The 23,380-nt window shown below is 35.5% G+C and overlaps 2 protein-coding genes across 2 annotated transcripts; both read right to left on the reverse strand.

Annotated features, from left to right (window-relative positions):
* Window positions 1-11,076: 11,076 nt before the first annotated feature.
* Window positions 11,077-12,539, reverse strand: LOC106331217. Its single transcript, XM_013769535.1, has 2 exons — window positions 11,570-12,539; window positions 11,077-11,528 (listed from the first exon to the last, which is right to left on the reverse strand). Exons 1-2 carry the CDS (start codon window positions 12,537-12,539, stop codon window positions 11,077-11,079), a joined length of 1,422 nt encoding a protein of 473 aa, XP_013624989.1.
* Window positions 12,540-19,276: 6,737 nt separating this feature from the next.
* On the reverse strand, window positions 19,277-21,874 carry LOC106328019 (tubby-like F-box protein 7). Its single transcript, XM_013766367.1, has 4 exons — window positions 21,455-21,874; window positions 20,666-20,753; window positions 20,102-20,231; window positions 19,277-20,013 (listed from the first exon to the last, which is right to left on the reverse strand). The coding sequence occupies exons 1-4, from the start codon at window positions 21,791-21,793 to the stop codon at window positions 19,422-19,424; spliced, it is 1,149 nt and encodes a 382-aa protein (XP_013621821.1). The 5' UTR covers window positions 21,794-21,874; the 3' UTR covers window positions 19,277-19,421.
* Between the last annotated feature and the right edge of the window lie 1,506 nt (window positions 21,875-23,380).

Below are 23,380 nucleotides of genomic sequence, written 5' to 3' on the forward strand. Positions count from 1 at the left end.
TTAATATGATTTTATATTTTGATCTATAGTGTCAAAATCACTTTATAGTTAACCTAACTCAAATATTGATCAACTGATGTTTGTCCAAATGTACCAATGTCAACTTTTTTTTTTTTTTTTTGGTAAAATGTTAAATGTACCAATGTCAACTATTAAAGAATCATCACTTTGAAAGCCTATTAAAATTCTAAATATTGTATAAAAACATGGACAGATGCGTTTAGTATCAGTTAGTTTTATTTTATTTTTTTCTAATTTAATTCAAAATTTTAATATAATATATAAATATATTAAATAGTATTTAAACTAAAAACTATTTTAGTTAATGATTTTAGTTTAAATCGATTTATGTAAACTACAAACTAGTTTTAAACAATATATCTGTTTAAACCAAACTACTTAATCAGATATGTTTTTATATACAAAAAATTCAAACTCAAAACATATTGAAACATAAATAATTTATCTGATATCAATATTCATTTTGACTAAATAATGTATTTAACTAAAATTTGAAATAAAAAATCATATTAAACTATAGTAAATTATATTTGCATATTATCATTATTAATTCATTAAAATTCATCTTCTCTATTAAAAGGGAAGTGCAATTTTTATTTACCATAAAATGTCATACTAGATCCATTTCATCAGTTATATATACTTGATTATTTAATTTAATTGGTTAAGTATATAAAGTTATAAAAAATGTTAAGCTTTTATATCAAAAACTAAATATTATCTATTTATTTATTTTAAAATCACAATAATATATTATTTAAAATAATTATATATAAAATAGAAAAGTATATAAATTAATTTTAGTTTAATTGTTATTTACAAAATATGCTATTTGAAAACTTTGAAATTTTAATAATTAATTAAAGATACTAATAATAATTAATCTTCTACTTGATTATTTTATATTATGAATTTATTATACTAAACTTGAAAATATATTAGTATATAATAACAAATAATAATAAATCAAAATGTATAAAAATTAATTCATCTGTTTCAATATAGATGATGTTTTAGGTGATTGTTTCGTTTCACAATAGATGATGTTTTCATATATCTAGGTAACTTTAACTTTATCAAAAACTGTGTAGTCAATTGTGCATTTATTATTTTTGTTTATAATTAAATAAATTAGTTTTAAATTATATTTTAATGATTTGTGTTTACAAAATATAATTTTCTTAATATGTGTGCAAAGAACCAAAACTTCATCTATTACGAAAGGGAGGGAGTATTATATATTAATAATGTAGAATAAAAAATCTAACTAATAAGATTATAGATTACATAATATATGCCAATAAATTGTAAATGATATATTTTTTAAAAAAATGATAATATCAAAATTATATATTTATAAAATGAAAAATTACTCGAATTGGAATACTCGACTAGTGTTCATCAACGAATGATTTTGAATTTATTGTATAAGTCGAAAATTTAATATTAAATAAGAATACTTTACTATATATATTTGCATACATTCGTGTCATGTAATGAGGCAAGTGTACAACCTATAGTCTAGGATAAATTGATAATTTAAACATATTACTTCATGCTGAACGAAAAATGGCATACATAAAATACAGTAGAGCATTTATATGACGCTAAGCAGATCATGTCATGCTATTATTCTTATTATACTATTCTTTAGTAAAGTAGCAAAGTCATACATACATCTGTTGTGATGTCACATTACGAATATTTTAGGCTGGTATGCTCCAATTATTAGAAAATTTTAGGTATTTCTTCGCTATGCATCACCTATGTATCTATGGAATATTCGGATAATGTGGAATGTCCTTATCTACCGAAAAAATTAGTGGTTGTCTCTCAGTAAGTTACTTGGAAAAAACAAACTTACTTGGAATATTCGACGGTGTTTTTTTCTTTGTAATCTTTTGCAAAACCTATTAAGCAGGATTATTGCAGTTTCTTAAAGAGGTTTTTAAACAAAATAACTGATTTAAATAAATCAAAACTAAATAAAATTTTGATAACCGATTCTTAAATGAGTAATTGGGAGACCGATCCTTAAGGGGAGTTTCAGCGCACGTGTCAGCAAACCTAAATATATATTTTTTTCTTTTTTTTGCTGTCTCTTTTTTTCTTTCCGTGGGTGCTTCGTCTTCTCTGTCTTTTCTGTGAGGGACGACGATGGCTTTTGTTAAATTGGTTTCCTGTTGGCTGAAGATATGAGCCAAAGTTTGTCAATAAATCGCCATCTCCTCTATCTTTCCCTTTTCTGGTTTTCTCCGTCGCCGTCTTCTCTGTCTTTGCGGCACTAAGAAAAATCCCGCCTTTGAGGTGTGTATGGTGATTGAGATTGGTATTTAGTGGTTAATCGGGTTCTTATTAGGGGGTTGCATTTACTGACTTTAGCTTCTAGTCATTCGAATCTTTATCCTAACAGTAATCAACCTGTAATGCAAAGGTAAGCTTTTTGACGTTGAACGGTTACTATACCTTCAAAAAGGGTCAATAGGTCTCAGAGAGTTTACTTGTTAAGGAGGAGAAAATCATGTTAGGGAAATTCCTGGTACATTTTTGTCTTCCCTGTTAGTTTCAAGTGATCGTTGGGTGGGTTATGTTTGTGCATACACGGTTAGCATCCATGGGAGAGTGAGTTGTAGGCCAGTGATTAATCTATTGTCTGCAATTATGATGGTATATTCTCAGAATTTTAACATTGTCTAGTCTTCTCATAATGCTTCAGGTTTCGGGTTGGTTAGCAGAGCTTAAAACTACCATAAGTGCTGGGTTGGATCACCGCAAAATTCTTCTGGAGACCATTGGAGATAAGTTCGAGCAATGGAACCTCAAGGTCTTATATTATTTGGAACTTCCTTTTCTCTAGGAGAATGCTCACTGATGTCCAGTTTCAGATATTTTGTAGGTTCGCAAAGAAAAAGCCTTCTATCACACTTTGAACATGCTTAGTCTTGATGTGACCAACAAGTGCCTTGTGGGTGAGGGCTGGAGTCCCATGTTTGCAGCGCCGGAAGTGAGTAACTCTAGCTGCCATATAATTGAAATTATTGCATATATACTGGTGCTACAGTGGTTCTAAAGTTCTGCATGTGCAGATTCAAGAGGCGTTGCAACGAGCTGCGGTTGACTCCAATTCTCAAGTTGGATCAATTTTCCAGGTTCTGAGGACCAAAGAGATGCCTCCGACATTTTTCCGCACAAACAAATTTACCACTGCGTTTCAGGAAATTGTTGATGCATACGGGTAAGCACCTCTTTCTGGAGTTTCCTCTGCACTGAGAAAGAGGAAACTGAAAATAACTACTATATAGTAAAACATTTGTAAGAGTAGATTTAGGCTTCTGCCTTTTGCATACTCGTTAGAATATAATTTTCGATTTGGTTTCAACTGCTTTTAACTTTTTGTTGGCTTCGTTTTCTTGCTCAATCAGCTGCTAGAGTCAACTCAACTTGCTTACTTTATTTTTTTTCCGCATGCACTGTCCATTTATTGTTTGTCTCTTGAATTTCACTGATCTTCTTTGATCATTACTTGCAGTGTAGCTAAATATCGGGAAGCCAATCCTACTCTATTCACAATTGTTACCTTCCCCTTCCTGTTTGCTGTTATGTTTGGTGACTGGGGTCATGGAATCTGTCTGCTGCTTGCAACTATGTATCTAATATTGAAAGAAAAGAAATTTTCGAGCCAGGTAATATCCTTAACTAAAGTGGCAACATTTATGTTCCTACTGAGCTTAGTATTAGATTGGCAAAACTCGCATATTGTTTTGTTGTATGTTGCTGTTTTAATAGTTGCGTGCATATTTCATATTAAACAATTTCCACTGCATGGTTTAAAGATCTTCGTGTCATGTTTGTAGTCAGGCCTTTTTAAGATTACTCACAGACTTGTGTATGCTTTTGTATGCAGAGTTAAATTTTTTTTTTTTTTAAGAAACTCAAATTAAGAAACTACCATTGTAGCACAGAAATTAGGTGATTTTTAACTAAGGTCTTTAGCTAAAATTTAATAGTTAAATAGTCATTAAAGTGTACTTAAGAAATTTTATGGGTTTCTAGGGATAATCATGCTCTTAGTTTCATCAAATTATTTCTTAGCTCATACTGTGCGCTTGACATGTTTTAGGAATGAATACATTTTTACGGAAGTTAAGAAATCAAATAAGATGGAAAAATGGAATATGAATTTCGTTTACAGTTAGAGATGCATATTCTCAACAATTTCTATTTTCATATAATTTTCTTAGGGTTTATAAGTTTAGATTATTTAAAATATATCAACCACAAGGACATATATAAGTTTATAACAACTTTTTATAACAACAGAAGACTAATTACATAAAAGTTCATATATTCTGTAGCAATTTTCCTAGGATATATACTTTCTTCTTTAGGAAATTCAGAATTCTGATTAGACAGAAATTAAGTAATCTCTTGAAGTTATGAAACTGACATGTTCTGTTTGTCGTGTTTGTATTTAACTACATGTCCTGAAATAATATTATGAAAGAAAGTTTTTAGAAATGTACCTTAAGGTTTTATGCAGTTAGAGCTTTCTCGTCTACGTTTGTATAAGCGCTGTACGTATCAAACCGCCTACCACTTCTGAGATCATGCCACAATACATAAACTTCGTTGGTGTATGCATCTGCCTGCAAATTCAGACACAAATCTATAGTTAGCTGAAATTTAAAGATTCAGAAACCAAACTTGTTACTAAACGAAAACGAGAGAAGACCCGGTCATCTTGCTGAGGGACTGTCAGAACTGTTACAGCATAAGATGAGATGGCAAGTGTGCTTCTCGTGAGAGCTTCTCAGCTTCATTTAGTACCAACACTGACAGAACCAGAAAGAAACAAACACACATCATTACCTTGAGGACTGAAGAACAACAGTATCAGTACACGAATATGAGTTAATGAAAAGAGTGAAATGTTAACATTACCTTGAGAAAAGTCTTACTAGAGAATCACTTCAGTATCTTCTCCAGGTGCTCGTCCTGTACTCGAACCATCATAAGAAATGGGATAAAAAACATAGGCCACACCACTCATTGACAAATCAGGTCTATGAAAAAATTACGGGTTATATACCATACCAGATGTACTCAGCAGTGATCCGGTCAGTAAAAGGTTTGGTGTCTTTTGAGAAGACTCTCAACTCTATTGATTGTGATGTTATCAGATTGGAGAGCCATCACTTTGAAGTTTCTGACTTTGCTGCTGCTCTGAAAGTAGTCCTTAACATGTTCAATTAACATAAACTCTTGATTTAATCATTGAAAGACAGAGACATACCTGCAAACAGAAATGTACAAGGCACAGTCAGTAATAAAATCATGTTACACAAACCAAGGAGCAAAAGACAGTAGAAAACCATAGAATAAAAGGTACTTCCTCGCCAACTTCTTCACTCGCCATTCCACCAGCAGCGCATGCATTCTTACTTCCTAACATATGAGAGAACACAGTCAACACTAAGCTCAGAATCTAGCCCTTGAACACGAGGACTTAGTGAAATAATTTTTGCCGAAAAATATTCCCTAAATCATAGAATACGAGTCCTATAACATATTGGTTTGTGTGGACAAGAGCAGGAAGTAAGCAAGGACTTGGTGAAGAAGAGATGAGATGTCAGAATGTACAAAGTAGAGTAGAATCAGTTCAACATCATCTCCATGTTTGTCTTCTTCTTCTTCTACGTTATGTTTCACTTCTTTAACTGCAAAAAAAAAATCAAACACTACTAAACCGCAAACAAGAAGGCAAGAAGATTATTGAAGATTAATATATGCAAAGAAGAATGAGATGACCACTACTTACTACAGAAGAAGAAGATGGTAGTTAGTAACAGAGAACCAACAGCAGCATAAAGCTGATTCTTTAAAGCAATTGAACGAACAGGTCTTGAGAAATCAACAAAGATTCCTTATAAGAATCAAGATCTTGTGTATATTCATAACTTCTCGCAGACACACACCTCTAGATCTTAAGACAAAAGACAGTGAATCAATGAACAAGATATCGAACTTGTTAAGTTTTACAAAAAAGGAAGTGTTTTTGTTCAAGACAGACTCTCTAAGTACCTGAGTTCCTCGCCTACAGCCACTCTGTCATTCTCATCTTCTTCTTCCTGAAAAAACAGAGAAACCCTTATAATCCTAGTGACAATGGTATACGATTATATAAGAAGATCGAGATATACCTTGCTCTTGTGTTTTCTCTCGTTTTGAATCTGAAACTCCACCTCTGTTTTCTCCGGCTCTTCTTCTTCTCCCCATCTCCATCTCCTCTGTATCTTGCAAACACATACCACAAATCCGCCGTCAAGCTCACTTCTCTATATCAAGAACACGAGAGTGGAGACAAACGTACCTTAGATTGCCAGCTCGAATGGCAGGGTGTCTCTTCCCTTGTCTCCATCTTCTGCCTTCTCTTATCGCTTGACTCAAACTCTTCTCTCGAGACAAGTGCTGAAAAAGGTACAAGCAGCGGCGGAACTTGAACACGGCGGATCTATGAAGCTGAGGCAAAAACGGCGGAGACAAAGCAAGACCCCACCCAACCCAAGCTCTGGTTATCGGAGACAAGCTCTCTCTCCTCTCTATCTCCATTTCGTCTCGTCTCTCTTTTCTTTTGTCTCTCGTGTTTTAGACCCTAGGAAAGAAAGGGAATTAGAAACCCTAGATTTATTGAAACACAGAGAGAACACAATACCCCAAAACTATTTTTGAAAGAAGAGGAGAAATGAGAATCATTTAAGAAGAGAAGTAAGATCTGGAGAAAGTGAGAGGGAGATATACATCGAAGAAGATAAGAAGTGAGATTTGTCGAGAGAGAGAAGTTTTTTTTTGGTGACTCTATTTTTTTTTGTCAAAACTAAATTTTGCATCTTTAAGTAGAGAATTTATCATAGTAAAGAGAGAAAAGTTTGGTATTTCACAGTTTTGTCTCAATTTCATGTAAGTATGGGCGGTATGCGTCATTTTTTATTCCCGCTTACTAATTTTTCACGATAACTTTAATTAACTGCTATTAATGTATACCAAAATCGAAAAATTTATCTTTGATAGCAGTTTGAAAAACAAAGCTATCACAATGTGCTATCAATACGCATTTTTCTTGTAGTGGCTGTAGAGGCATGCATGAAACTGATCTATGCATCTGACTTCCTTCGATACATTTCATGTGTGATGTATTGTGGCGTCTTAGTTTTTCTTAGAAATATATACGGCTAGGTGCTGAATTATAGTAAATATATATATTATATATACACACAATGTTGCATAAACTAGAGAAGGGATGCATTAATATTTTGTTGTTACTTGTAAGTCACCAAAACTAATATATATATCGAGAAGTTGTTAGCTGATAACTTGGTTGACGTATAAGAGATGATAACTAAAGTCCATTATCAATAAGAGTTTTGGAAAAAAAGAAAAGCTAGGCGTGAAACATCTTTTGCTCCTTTAAACACCTTTTTCCTTTTTATACGGCATCGATCCTTTTGAAAACCTTTTCTTCGTGGGATGCTGCATGTTAAGCAATACGGTCGTGGTTCCAAGTCACCAAAAGATGTAGAGCAGAGTCGTGTGATTAATGCCGTTAAAAACGGCCAAATACACAGTTGGACACAAGATATACCTTTAACTACAAAGCATCTAACAAAATTTGAAATGTTAAAGTTGTATAGTTTGTTTAATCGCTTTTTAGCTATAATTACAGTTAAATCTTACTAAAAAGCTATATATCTAAGTATATATCATACAAAAATCAAAACAGTCTCAAATTATTTGAAACCCTGGTGGATTTTTATGTATCAAGTGTAGATTTGATCGATGTATTAACATGTTTGATGTCCAAGTGACCTATTAGCAGATTACACAATTATTTGAATTGATGGTGCCAGTTTTCATATCAACATCATGGCTTACGTATCGGCACCTCTACTTTCATTTATCATTGAAATGTTACTTAAGGTGACTTCACTGTGATTCGGAATGTTTTCTCTATCAATGATCATGTCTTGAATTATCTTAAAACCTATTATCGCAAAATCCAAGCGCTGACTGACGTATCAAACTATTGGTATGAATTTCGACCATGTATAAAATATTATCTCAGGGTTTTGCAAGATCACAAACTCAAGAACACGTTTAATAAGTATCAGATTCTTATTAATCACTCAAAGGATAAAACTCACTCAAAACCTTCAATCACAATCACTCATAAACTCATAGGTATTAACCACATATCGGTATCCTCTTATATAGAACTTAGGAAACTCCTACTCCTATAAGATAAACACAAATCATATATTTCCTAATCACTTTAGTAAATCATATCCTTATGTGATTAGGATAGCTTGCAACTCAAGCTAACTTCAAGTTTATCCCAACATTCTCCCCTTTAAACTTGAAGTTATCTTCACTCACCATTTGAACACCAATCATCTTCCTCATCTCAGCAAACTTGATTCTTCCAAGAGACTTTGTCAATATGTCTGCTCGTTGTTCACTCCCAGGAACATGCTTGACTTCCACTAGATCATTCTCAACACACTCACGAATAAAATGGAACCTTTCTATGAATATGTTTGCTTCGTCCATGAAACACTGGGTTCTTAGTAAGAGCTATTGCAGACTTGTTGTCGACGTTTATGACTACTCTTTTACTCGGTTGTCCAATAACTTCACCCAAAAGTTCCTGAAGCCATATTCCCTGTTTTGCTGCCTCTGTCGCCGCCATAAACTCGGCTTCACAAGATGATAGAGCCACAATCTCTTGCTTGCACGAGCACCATGTTATTGGACTTCTATTAAGATAAAACACATGTCCTGTAGTACTTTTACCATCATCATTGTCAACGTTGTGAGAGCTATCACTGAAACCTATTAGTTCCAAGCTCGTGGACTGTTCGAACACAAGACCAAGAGACACAGTTCCCCGAAGATACCGCATCACTTGTTTAAGAGCAGCACCGTGTGATTTCTTAGGATCGTGCATGTACCTACTTAGTACTCCGACACTGAAGGACAGGTCTGGACGCGTGTGAAGCAAGCAACGCAGACACCCAATGCTTCTTCTATAGTCTCTTTCGTTAATACTCCTCTCTTCAATAGATCTTGACAGCTTCACGTTAAAGTCCATAGGTATAGACGCCGAGTTGCAGGTATCCATTCCACATTCTTCAAGGATCTTACGAGCATATCTTTCTTGTTTCAAGGTAAAGCCTTCTTGACTTTGACACACTTCAATTCCTAAGTAGTACGTTAATTTCCCGAGATCACTCATCTCAAACTTAGACGCCATCTCTTTCTTAAATTGGTGAATCAAATGCAAAGATGATCCCGTGACTAGTAGATCATCCACATAGAACACAACAACAAGCGTTCCACCCTTTTCTTCCTTCCTATATAAAGACGGCTCTTTTGAACATCTCTGAAACTTGAACTCACGCAGGATCGCATTAAGCTTGACATTCCAGGCCCGGGGGGCTTGCTTTAATCCGTAGAGAGCTTTCTTTAGCTTGTAGACTTTATTCTCCTTACCTGCAACCTTAAAACCTTCTGGCTGAGTGACAAACACTTCTTCTCTTAATTCTCCATGAAGGAATGCAGTCTTAACATCGAGATGGTGTATCTCCCATCCTTTTGAGGCTGCAAGAGCAATCACTAAACGAATGGTTTCAATGCGAGCCACTGGTGCGAAGACTTCATCATAATCAACTCCTTGCTTCTGGACATAGCCTTTGGCAACAAGTCGTGCGTTATACTTAATGATAGTACCATCTGCGCTTCGTTTAATCTTAAACACCCACTTCAAGCCAATAGGCTTTACTCCCATAGGTAGGTCAACAAGTTCCCATGTGTTGTTCTTCTCTATACTGAAAATCTCATCTTCACAGGCATCAATCCATACTTTTAGTTCCTTGGCTTCATTGAAGTCCCAAGGTTCATCATTCACTATAGATAAGAGACGCTCACATTCTGCTTCAGCCATAAGAACGTAATCGTCGAAATACGCAGGTTTGGTGCTCGTTCTTGATGATCGTCTTAGGCGTGGCTGCTCATCTTGATTGTCACTACTGTTATCTTCATCATCTCTTCATCTCCACGATCATCTGTCTCTGACTCGATCTCTGGTTGAGTTATCTCATCAGTTTCCTTGCTCTCTGTTCCGTTAATTGTTCCTTTCACTTCAAACGTGAAGGTATCACTGTCGTCATCTTGAGCTGACTCTCCATTAGTCCAGTTCCATCCTTTATTTTCATCAAAAACAACATCACGACTGACTACTATCCTTTCCTTGGTAGGATCGAGTAGCCGATAGGCTTTGGAGCCTGGTTCTGTTCCAAGATGAACAAGGATCCTAGACCTATGGTCAAGCTTCTTCTGTCCTATCTTATTGGTTTTAGCATAACAGATGCATCCAAATACCTTAAGGTGAGCGATGTTAGGTGTCTTGCTTCGCAAGGCTTCATATGGTGTCTTCCCATCTAGTGTCTTTGTTGAGATACGATTGATCAGGTATGTAGAATGTATAACAGCCTCGCCCCACAAGAAATTTGGTACCTTCATGTGTTTTAGTATACTTCTAGTCATCTCTAGGAGCGTTCTGTTTCGTCTCTCCACAACCCCATTCTGTTGGGGTGAATACGGTGCCGTCAAGTGTCTGTTAACACCATTCTTCTCACAAAACGCAACAAACTCATTCGAACAGAACTCTCCACCTCTATCTGTCCGAAATGTTCTCAACTCAGACTTTGTTTCTTGTTCTGCCAGTACCTTGAAGTTCTTAAACTTCTCAAACGCTTCATTTTTTTCTTGTAGTAATATGGTCCACATATACCGGGAGTAGTCATCGATTAGTACAAAAACATATCTCTTGTGCGCATGAGTTGGTGGTGTGATAGGGCCGCAAAGATCGCCATGGACTAGTTCGAGAGGTCGTGTGGCTCGGTACATAGTTGTTTGAGGAAAGGACTTTCTTGTTTGTTTTCCAAGTAAACAAGACATACATGTTTCTTTTTCAACAGTGAGTGCTGGTATGCCAATTACTCACTCTGTATTGATCATTGCTTTCATTGTACCAGTGTTGATGTGTCCAAGGCGTGCGTGCAACGTTGATGATTCACTCTTTGCTGTGATTTGGAGGCAGTCCTGACTATCTACTTCGAGAGTGACTTTGTATAGACGATTCTTCGTTCTAGTTGTCCTTATCATCACCTTTCCAACACGATCATACAGAGTAAGTTGATCTTCCTTCATTCGAACTTCACAACCAGCTTCAGTGGCTTGACCCAAGCTCACTATATTGCTTTTGAGTCCCGAAATATAATACATGTTACCTAATATCTTTTTCTCACCTCCTTTGAACATGAACTGAATTGATCCTTTTCCTCTTATGTCAATACGAGAATCATCTCCAAACCGCACTTTTCCGGTGATTGTTTCATAAAGTGTAACAAAGAACATTCTGTTGCCGCTCATATGGTTACTAGCTCCATTATCTAGATACCATACGTCCCTAGCATCAAGGTTAGTATCAAACACGCTTGGATTGACTTTTTTTCATTGAGATAGATAACCTCATGCATCATTAACTCGTCAGCCTCTTGTGTTTCCTCTGTTTTAGTTTCAACTGTCTCTTGAAGCTTAAGTCCCTGTTTATCAGGACATTCAGACGCGTAGTGCCCTTGTTTATCACAGTTGAAACATGTGATGTGGGAGAGATCACGTCCTTGTACTGTCTTGTACGCATCTCTTTGGCTATGAAAGTTCCCATATCTACCGCGGCCTCTTCCTCTCCAGCCAGAACGTCCTCCTCGTCCTCTTCCTCTAGCTCCACTAGAGTTACCGTAACCAGTTTGTTGACCTTCAGAATTGGCATACATTAGTTTGCCTTGTTCATCAGACTGCTCATCTTCTTCCTCACAAATTCTTTCTTCATACGCTTTCAATCTCCCAACCATATCCTCAAACGTCGTTGTGTTTAGATCGAGAACTTGTTCAAGGGAAGCAACTATATGAATATACTTCTTCCTTGGTAAGCTCTTCAAAAACTTCTTTACCAATTTAGGTTCTTCTATCATCTCCCCCAACGAAGCAGATTTTGACGAGATCTCTGATAGTCTCCCAACAAAAATATCAATTGTATCTCCATCTTTCATCTTTAATCTATCAAATTCTGCCATTAGGGTTTGTAACCTAGCTTCTTTAACTCTCTCAGCTCCAACATGACGCGTTTTTATTGCATCCCATACTCCCTTAGCCGTGTCTATGTCACCTACTTGTAGGATCAATGCTTCGGGTATAGACTGAAACAGAAACGCAATAGCCATATTGTTTTTCTCTTCATCTTTGTTTCTAGGATCGATTGTTTCCCAAACTTTACAAACTTTAAGTGCTATCTTCATTCTCATGGACCATACGGTGTAATTTGAAGAAGATAGCATCGGAAATTTGACAGAGGAGGGTCTAGCATCTTTACTCATCGCGGATTCTTCCTTCACATCGCCCATGGTTGTGTGTGTGTAGTTTCAACTCTAAGTAATCTTTGTATTGCTCTGATACCAAATATTATCTCAGGGTTTTGCAAGATCACAAACTCAAGAACACGTTTAATAAGTATCAGATTCTTATTAATCACTCAAAGGATAAAACTCACTCAAAACCTTCAATCACAATCACTCATATATAAACTCATAGGATTAACCACATATCGGTATCCTCTTATATAGAACTTAGGAAACTCCTACTCCTATAAGATAAACACAAATCATATATTTCCTAATCACTTTAGTAAATCATATCCTTATGTGATTAGGATAGCTTGCAACTCAAGCTAACTTCAAGTTTATCCCAACATAAAAATATTTGAAGTTTTTGGAATATATATTGCATAATATATAATTGAATGTGAAATAAGGTGGAACCTTCAAGATATGTTGCATAAGAATTTGATGGAATAAAAAAACCGTTCATTATAATAGATCCAATAATAAAGAATCAGAAAGATGCCTTTTATACTGCAACAACATCATAATTCCTATCCACACCGTTCATGTAAAGCTACGTTTATATATTAACTAGAATCAGTTCCATGGCCCGAAAGAAGCCATAAAAATCTATAAAATTTCGCTTACGTTTAAACAAGTGGAGGCAGAGAGGTTAATATAATCATAATAACAAGCAACTGTTTGAAACAATCTCTCTAGAGTTTTGTAAAAGACAACTACATGATACAAGTTTGCATTTCCACAAAATTCAATGTTAAATCGCAGAATGGTTTTGATAGCTCCAAAATAAAATTGGTATAAATCAAACTGAACCGGATTGTATTTGATGCAGAAGTATTCTGGTTTGGAAAATCATTTTCAATCGAAGAAGGACAAGACAGTGATAAATTTTGGGCCTAGTAAAACCGAAGAAAGATTTAGATCTTTTAGTATCTAACCGGGCCGGGCCTAGCTAAGTTATTCTATGGGTTTAATCATTTATCATACAGGCCCAATATGTAGTCATCTTCTTCGCTTGCCTCCCACATCGTTTATCGGAGAAGTATAAGCTCTGTTTATATAGGGACGGAGTGACGAAGGAGATTGTCCCTTCGGGGACATCCGATAAAATTGGAACGATACAGAGAAGATTAGCATGGCCCCTGCGCAAGGATGACACGCACAAATTGAGAAATGGTCCAAATTTTTTTTTTCAAATCGATCCCTTCTTCTTCATCTGTTCAACGGTTTCTCGTTTTCACGAGTCGCAGTTCAAGTTTTGGATGAGTATCCGGTCGAAATAGCTTCACAAATTAATCGTAATTCGAATTTGAAACGACTCAGTTCTAAAATATTTAAATCCTAATTTTAATCGATGTTAATCGAATGTCGAGCTCAGTCGTGTAAAAGTTCAAAGCCCTCATTTCTGCATTTTTAAAATTCTGACGGCGAAATTGACGGTGTTCATTGTTGCAACACCGATGATCGGAAACCTAATCCCCAAATCTTGGTTCGACTCGCCAATTAAGCCAATTTTCCGGTTCAAATCAAAGTAAACCGGAATCTCCCAGTTTGGTTATTCTGGTTTAGGAGAACGGCTTCCTCCTCTGTCTGTCTTAGCTCCTTCTAAGACCCTCTCTAAACCCTTGGGCGTATCCATCTAAGTAAAATTAGAGGAAGGTCCAGGTGCTTCAATGGCTTTCTTTCTTATTGATCAGATCTCACAATACTAATCACTGAATCCGCCAAATCTCATCTCTCTTGTTGATTTCAATGGCGATCCTGCTCAAATCATTCTCCAAAACCAATCCTTTCTCAAGACCCTCCTCAAGCCTTCGACCATTTGCAGAACCATCGCTTCTTCATCGGAACCTCACAAGAAGCCACTCTCTGTTGTATTCGAAGAGGCCGTGGGATTGAGACCCAAATCCGAAACAAGCGAAGTTGAAGAAGAAGAGGGCAACGAGTTGAAGAGAAGGCTTTTTTTTTTTGAGAAAGATGAAGAAGAAGAGTTGATTCTTGATTTCAACATGTAAAGAGTCGTTGTTTAAATCCTTTTGGTTAGGTTTTCTGATAATCTTGGACCATGTGAAATGCTATGATCTTGCTGTGGCTAAAAGACAAGATAAGAAAACAATATTAGTATTTTTTTTGTAATTTTGTAACAAACATGGAGTAATTAATGGACCAGGTGATAGTTATTATCATTTCGTTTTTCTTTTTCCGCTTCTGAATCATTTTAAAACATCTCACTAATACCAACTCTTTTTCTTATTCAGTACATTGACTCGTGTCTTGATCTAGCTAACCATGGTGTAAGAAAACACAGTATTAAAAGTCAAAAGTTACACACACAAAAGTGGAGGCCATGCTCGACTGGTCAGGAACGAAGCAGTTGAAAACGAAATAAAAATTGTTGTACCAGTAATAATAAATCTCTCTGCTTTTGTGACGTGGTGAGATCTAACGGGACAGATGTGATACAGACGAGGAGTCAGACACGTGGTTGGCTAATGTTTGGTCTGCTTAATAGTTTATGTATTTTTGTGAGGCGTATATACGAGTAGAATAAGGGGACCTAACGCGAAACAAAATAGAAAACGACAGGACAATGACACGTTGTTGGTGAAAACGGCACGACGATTAGGTTACAAACTATAACGTTGAGCTAGCTAACGTGAACCGAACCGACATGGTTCAACTAGATTGGTCAGAGAAGAATTTGTTTTTATCATCTTATAATGGTCTGATATATTAAAAAAAATATATAACATAATTACTACTGGCCAGAAAAAGGAATATCAAGTTAATATTATCATCAATAATATTTCATCTTACGTTTCAGAGGTCCTGAATTATAATTGTCTAATATATTAAAGAATATATTGCATGATTATAACTGGCCAGAAAAAGAATATCAAACAGCTAGTAGTATACTAGTATTATCAAAATTATTTCGATCTTTTGAATTATAAATGTATGATCAGAAGAAAACAGTTTGATACATGTGAATTGCGAAGAAAACAAAAAAGGAAAGCTGTTTGATGCAGGGAAAATTGCATATTTTCTTATGAACCAGTTGTTCTCTTTTTTTTCACACACAAACTTTGAAGTCATGTAACCACGTGAACAACATGAAAATAGCTTATTCTTTTTCACACACGAATTTTAAGTCATGCCAAAAACCAAATGAACAACTCTATTTTCTCAATTACATAAACAAACTATTGATTTTAAATTAATTCTCCTAAAACCGTAAACGTGATATTTAAACGTTAACTTGGTTTATGACAGATAGAGAGGGTTTAACTTGAGTTGATAAAAAAATACTACGTCGTTTTATTATTATTATTATTTTATTTTTTTTGTCAATTGCTCATTTTCTTCGTAGATCGTTTTACTCTTCATCATCAATTGGAGATACTGCACCGATTTTATAGTTCCTTGTGGCAATACATGGAGATTGGTAAGCTAGTAGTTGATGCTCTTTTTTCTTTATGCGTCATGTAAAACGTTTTATTCTTCTACAGAATAATAAATTTTATCTCCAATTGAAGATGAAGAGTAAAACGATTAAGAAAAAGAGAAGTTGACTAAAAAGAAAAAAATGAATAAAATGACTTAGTATTTTTTTATCAATGTCAATTAGAGGAATTATGTATGGTACGTATATCGACTACAACAAATCATGTTATCTCCTGGTGCGGGAGTATATGGAATGGGTAGCGATGTAACAAATGGATCACACCCACTGATCTATTAAGTGACAAAAGGCGATGTATCACAATAGATGACAGCCGAACACAAGATCATTTAGGACCGAGAACAAAAATAGATAAAGTTAGCGAATCAGTCTATCCTGCTCACTAATACCAACTCTTTTTCTTATTCAGTACATTGACTCGTGTCTTGATCTAGCTAACCATGGTGTAAGAAAACACAGTATTAAAAGTCAAAAGTTACACACACAAAAGTGGAGGCCATGCTCGACTGGTCAGGAACGAAGCAGTTGAAAACGAAATAAAAATTGTTGTACCAGTAATAATAAATCTCTCTGCTTTTGTGACGTGGTGAGATCTAACGGGACAGATGTGATACAGACGAGGAGTCAGACACGTGGTTGGCTAATGTTTGGTCTGCTTAATAGTTTATGTATTTTTGTGAGGCGTATATACGAGTAGAATAAGGGGACCTAACGCGAAACAAAATAGAAAACGACAGGACAATGACACGTTGTTGATGAAAACGGCACGACGATTAGGTTACAAACTATAACGTTGAGCTAGCTAACGTGAACCGAACCGACATGGTTCAACTAGATTGGTCAGAGAAGAATTTGTTTTTATCATCTTATAATGGTCTGATATATTAAAAAAAATATATAACATAATTACTACTGGCCAGAAAAAGGAATATCAAGTTAATATTATCATCAATAATATTTCATCTTACGTTTCAGAGGTCCTGAATTATAATTGTCTAATATATTAAAGAATATATTGCATGATTATAACTGGCCAGAAAAAGAATATCAAACAGCTAGTAGTATACTAGTATTATCAAAATTATTTCGATCTTTTGAATTATAAATGTATGATCAGAAGAAAACAGTTTGATACATGTGAATTGCGAAGAAAACAAAAAAGGAAAGCTGTTTGATGCAGGGAAAATTGCATATTTTCTTATGAACCAGTTGTTCTCTTTTTTTTCACACACAAACTTTGAAGTCATGTAACCACGTGAACAACATGAAAATAGCTTATTCTTTTTCACACACGAATTTTAAGTCATGCCAAAAACCAAATGAACAACTCTATTTTCTCAATTACATAAACAAACTATTGATTTTAAATTAATTCTCCTAAAACCGTAAACGTGATATTTAAACGTTAACTTGGTTTATGACAGATAGAGAGGGTTTAACTTGAGTTGATAAAAAAATACTACGTCGTTTTATTATTATTATTATTTTATTTTTTTTGTCAATTGCTCATTTTCTTCGTAGATCGTTTTACTCTTCATCATCAATTGGAGATACTGCACCGATTTTATAGTTCCTTGTGGCAATACATGGAGATTGGTAAGCTAGTAGTTGATGCTCTTTTTTCTTTATGCGTCATGTAAAACGTTTTATTCTTCTACAGAATAATAAATTTTATCTCCAATTGAAGATGAAGAGTAAAACGATTAAGAAAAAGAGAAGTTGACTAAAAAGAAAAAAATGAATAAAATGACTTAGTATTTTTTTATCAATGTCAATTAGAGGAATTATGTATGGTACGTATATCGACTACAACAAATCATGTTATCTCCTGGTGCGGGAGTATATGGAATGGGTAGCGATGTAACAAATGGATCACACCCACTGATCTATTAAGTGACAAAAGGCGATGTATCACAATAGATGACAGCCGAACACAAGATCATTTAGGACCGAGAACAAAAATAGATAAAGTTAGCGAATCAGTCTATCCTGCAAAAGAGTTAGAAAACATCGTGTTATTACTTTTCTATTATCATGTTCAACTTAAAAATGTATTTGTTGTATGTTTCGATTCTTCTATCATGTTAAACCTCTTTTGATATTAGTAAAGATAAAATGTAATAAAAAGAAAATTCAACAGACTCTCTACCTGTCATAAATCAAGTTAAGTTTTAAATAACACTGTTTACGGTTTTAAGGGAATTAATTTAAAATCGATAGTTTGTGTATGTAATTCCAAAAGATAGTGTTGTTCATGTGGTTGGCATGGCTTAAAAGTTTGTGCGTGAAAAAACCAGGAACAACTAGTTCATAGGGGAATAAACCATTTTTCCGCTGTTCATGTAGTTTTTGGCATGACTTAAAAATTCGTGTGAAAAAACCGGAAACAATTAGTTCATAGGGGAACATGTCATTTTCCTGTTTGATGCATGTGATATGACCGCAGCAACACGTTTGAATGCTACAAAACTTCATTTAAGTGGTAGAAAGTTTTTGATATCTCTAAAATTAAGATTATTATAAATCAATTGAACCGGATTGGTTATATACTTATATGATGATTGATTTTGGTTTTGTAATATCTAACCGAGGCCTATATAAGGAATACGAGAAGCGTGTTTTAGTTATCTAATGGGCTTATTAGTTCATCAAATAGGCCCAATATGTAGTCATCTTCTTCGCTTGCCTCCCACATCGTTTATCGGAGAAGTATAAGCTCTGTTTATATACGGACGGAGTGACGAAGGTGATTGTCCCTTCGGGGACATCCGATAAAATTGGAACGATACAGAGAAGATTAGCATGGCCCCTGCGCAAGGATGACACGCACAAATCGAGAAATGGTCCAAATTTTTTTTTTCAAATCGATCTCTTCTTCTTCATCTGTTCAACCGTTTTTCGTTTTTTCGACTCGCAGTTCAAGTTCTGGATGAGTATCCGTTCGAAATAGCTCCGCAAATTAATCGTAGTTCGAATTTGAAATGACTCAGTTCTAAAAAATTTGAAACCCTAATTTTAGGAGAAGTTAATCGAATGTCGAGCTCAGTGCTGTAATTTCTGCAGTTTGTTTTAGTTTTGACGGTGTTCATTGTTGCAACTCCGATGATCGGAAACCTAATTCCCGAATTCCTGGTTCAACTCGCCAACAAAATTTAATTTTGTTCCGGTACAAATTCAATTAAACCGGATACTCGTTTTGTTTCTTTTAGATGGAGACATTCGGTTTACAAATTTAATTCACCAACTGTCAGTTGATACAGAAGCTGAGATTAAAAAGAATTTAAGAAAATACACACAAATACATATTGACTTTGGGTCATTAAAATTACAATTTTGTTTTCATACTTAGATATTATTATGTGCTTCTCCTTCCACAAACCTTTTTAACACATGATTTTACATCAAAACATTACACTTTTCTTTCACTCGCAGGCAAGTTTAGTGCCGAAACTTGTGAGACAGATAGCAAACGCCTGAAAAGCAGACAGAGGCTGTCTATAATCCATGGTGAACGTGTCATCTCCAACTTTACCAAACTGAAGCAGCACCGTCTCTTCATCCCCTTTACCGCCCGGTTGACTCTGGTCGACGGTCGCAGCCAGCTGGAAGTTCTTAACCGAAGCAACGGTCACTCTCCCATGGAAGTTCAGACACCAGCATTGTAAGTGCTCGTGCCATCTCGGGGCTTTGTTCTTTAGTATCGTCAACCCTGAACCGTCTTTGTTGGGTTTCTTCATCATCTTGGTGACAACACCACATGGGTTTTGGTCAGCGGATGGTGGTGGTGGTGATGAGGATGGGCAACGGAGTGTGCTTATCATTCTTCTTGGACCTCTTGATTTCAATAGGTTGAATTTATATGAGACGTGGCCCACTTCAAAGTTGCCTGCTGGAACTTGTGGGCTTATCTGCTTTGATGCGAATCTGCGGCTGGCTTTGCCGTTTGAAGGCTTTGCTCCGTTGTGTGGTGGTTGGCTATCGTATACAGTAAAGTTGGTCCCAAGAAAATCCGATCTACAGAGGTTTCAAATAAAAAAAAAGATGAGTCTCAGTTTTAAAGAAACTCATCTCTAGAGACTAAATGTCTGCATAAGAACAATACCTTAGTTTACCAACGTAGGCATTACTTCCTTGTGAGAAGTCATCAGCGTCGAGTGATATAATGTACTCAGTGTAAGCTCCGGTCCTGAACCTTCGTGCCGCCAGAAGAAACTTGCCCTTATCAGTGAATGCTGGTGAAGAACAAATACAAAATTAATAAGCATATAAAGATGAATTTAACCGGATATACATAACCATATGATTAATGAAAAGTTTGCGTTCAACTTTGGCAATACACAAGTTGATTGTTTCCTATATTATTAGGAGGACTAGAGAGCAGAAGCTTCTTTGTTATTACCCAAGTCAACAACACAGTCAACTCACTTATTAATGACAATGGGTGGGTGAGTGTCCCTTTCAGTGACCCAGTCAAGGCATCATTTTGGTGACAAATTAAATTACACGCCTAGAAAGTCACTAACTCAACTCAATCGTTTTCACACCAACGTAGACAGACTTTTAAATAAAGTCATATCTTTCCCCCACCAAGATTGACAGAATCAAACCCAACTCTGGTTTCAAAGGCAGCCAAATAAGACAAAAAAATCATTTCGAATTTGCTTACATGGTGTGAGGGCGAGGTACAAGTAAAAGGTTGATGTCTTCTTGTTCCTCTTTATCAGGCACTGATTTGAAAACTCTCTTGGACCTGGCTGCATCCATCTCATAGAAAACTCACAACTTTCAGTAACCCATTTTCAATTGAAAGCGAGAAACCACGGTAAATACACTCAAACAGCACCCTTGTAACAAGGCAACGAGTAAAAATCATTAATGCCTTAATTGTAAACTCAAGAATAGCATCCTTGTTGAGATTATTGGCTTAGAAAGGAATAAAGTTCGACCACTCACCACCCCAACTTTCAATTACAGTAACAAATATTCTATCAAACATGTATCAGATAAATCAAAATCTACAGAAGACTATATCATCTTATGAAAAAGTCTGCACTTTTCAGAAACCAAGAAAGTGTAAGAACAACATCCTTGTTGCCAAAGCAAAGAACAATATTCACCACCACTAACGACCACAACTTTCAATTACAGTAACAACTATTCATTCAAACATGATCAAAAATCAATCAAAAAATCTAGAGAAAATCAAAAAGTCTTGCACTTTTCAGAGATCAAGAAAGTGTAATCCAAATACAAAGCAAAGAATAAAGTTCAGCACTCACCACTACAAAAAAGTCTACAACTTTCAATTAAAAGTAGCAAGTAAACATGATCCTAACAATCAAAATCAACATAATACCAATCAAAGAACTTGCATTTGATCAATGACCTAATTGAAAACTCAATTCAATTGCCCAAGATTGATTCTTTCAATCGAAATCGAAGGGAAAAGCCATACCAATTTGAGGCAAGAAGGGAAAGTGATTTTGCCGGAGTTAACCGGAGATCTAACCATCTCCTGCGCGATCTCCCTCCACTTCTTCGACACGCAGGCGCAACTCACCACGTCGCGGCGATGGGGCCATTGGTCCTCGCTGCCCTCCACGCGGCGTATGATTTCCCCCAGCAGCTCAGGGAGCATCGCCGACCACGACGACCCCGCGGCCGGCGGAGGAAGCATCATCTTCGTCGTCGGTGGCGGTGGTTGGTGAGAATCGGCTTCGGGGGCCGTCTTCCCTCCTTGGTCTCTGAAGGAAATCGAGAACCTCCGCGAAAGGAGGGAACGTGACAAAGGCATTTGTGGGGGAGAGGCGAGTTCGATCTGGAAATAGAGATGAGGGTAGAGAGAGAAAGTGGAGAGATGTGTTTATTTTTGGGGGAATCTGATTAATATAAATATATATACCAACGTGCGAAATCTAGAAAGAGGTGTGGTGTTTTAGGGTAAATGTGACAGCGCTGTGAGATGTTGAATAGGTTACAGGTCTGTCAAGTTGAAGTCTAATTGGGATGGGGCACGTCTGTCTCTCTACCTATGAGTTGGTGTAAAGTGATTTTTATATGACAGACTGCTAATTTTCCCTTTTTAATTAGATCAAAGGAAAAAGATAAACTGACATTCATACGCAATTTAAACATTCTTGTCCGGTTACGAAGTCTCGAGGTTGTTGGACGTTATCCTTTTGGCGGGCGTGTGCAGCAACGATAGGTTTTGGTGTATTGGGTTCTAGAGGTGGATGTTGTCGGGTGGCAATCTTTGATATGCAGGGATAATTTCCGGTCATTGGCTTCCTTGATTTTTAAAATCTGCTGAGTCGATTGCTTAATATTCTAGTGTAGTTGTTAATCGATTTCTTTTGCTTAGTTGTGGGATCGAGTTCTCATGTCTTATGTCTGTTAGTCGTCCTTGTGTGGGGCTCTAGCTGTCGTCTCCTGTGGGTTCTTGTGTTTTGGGAATGTTTGATTTTCCGTCAGTTATTGACTTCTTGTACTACAACTAGTATATTCTCGTGTAATGAATTTCAATTTTAGAAAGAAAAAAACTATTTAGATGTTCAAAAAAACTAAAAAAATCTATTAAGCTGTAAATGATAGACAAAAAAATAGAATTAACTTAATAAAATTGGATGGAATAACATGAATTGAAGACATGAAAAATGTAAGAAATTTGTTCCTTATCAAAATTGTAGATGAATGTATATGAATATTTTTCTTTGTATTTTTGTGAACATGATTTAGAATGTATAGAATGATATTTCTTTCTTATTTTTTTTTAAGTTGTGAAATTAGTGGAATAGTCCATTTCAAAATAATTTATTCCATAAACTTGTGATCCAGTTGGAGCCTCGGCCAATAACTACAATGATATGATCTCAGGTTTTAAAAATCTCCAATGATAGGTAAGATTTAAAGGTTTTTGAAGATATGTATAATATTAAAGGGAAATGAATTCTTTTTCTTTTTGATCAAAAGGGAAATGAAAATTCATACTATAAAGCTGAAGTATTATAGTCCTGTGTAATATTTAATTTGAAAAGATAATTCCATTGATTGGAGATGGAAAATGTATAATTGCGAGTATTTTAGGAACATGTCAAAAAAATTGTAAACTATAAAACTAATGCAATAGTTTGAGCAAAATTTGAATTGTCTTTTTTTTTTTTTGGTTTCTGCACGTAGTCGTTGTTTCTTGGTTCTATAAGAAAACAAGAGTGACGACCCAAAAAAACATTGTTTAATTTTCTGAACAATCATAGGAATAGAAGAAATAGGTTCAGACCTTAGTGATATTTTGGGATTAATTATGATGATTTTTAACCATTAAAGTCTAATTTTTGAATTAATACAAAGTAGATATACATCTTCTAATTAATTAAGACTTGAA

This window comes from Brassica oleracea, chromosome C3, assembly GCF_000695525.1.
Source record: "Brassica oleracea var. oleracea cultivar TO1000 chromosome C3, BOL, whole genome shotgun sequence".
Taxonomy (NCBI): domain Eukaryota; kingdom Viridiplantae; phylum Streptophyta; class Magnoliopsida; order Brassicales; family Brassicaceae; genus Brassica; species Brassica oleracea.

Bases quoted from the DNA above. Each gene is read 5' to 3' on its own strand.
- LOC106331217 (XM_013769535.1), bottom strand. From the start codon at position 12,539: ATGGGCGATGTGAAGGAAGAATCCGCGATGAGTAAAGATGCTAGACCC. The intron at 11,529-11,569 runs GTTTGATACTAA...TATGGTATCTAG, and splicing joins AAAAAAGTCAATCCAAGCGT to ATAATGGAGCTAGTAACCAT.
- LOC106328019 (XM_013766367.1), bottom strand. From the start codon at position 21,793: ATGCCTTTGTCACGTTCCCTCCTTTCGCGGAGGTTCTCGATTTCCTTC. The intron at 20,232-20,665 runs GTAAGCAAATTC...GTTCTTCACCAG, and splicing joins GTACCTCGCCCTCACACCAT to CATTCACTGATAAGGGCAAG. The intron at 20,014-20,101 runs GTATTGTTCTTA...AAACCTCTGTAG, and splicing joins GCCTACGTTGGTAAACTAAG to ATCGGATTTTCTTGGGACCA.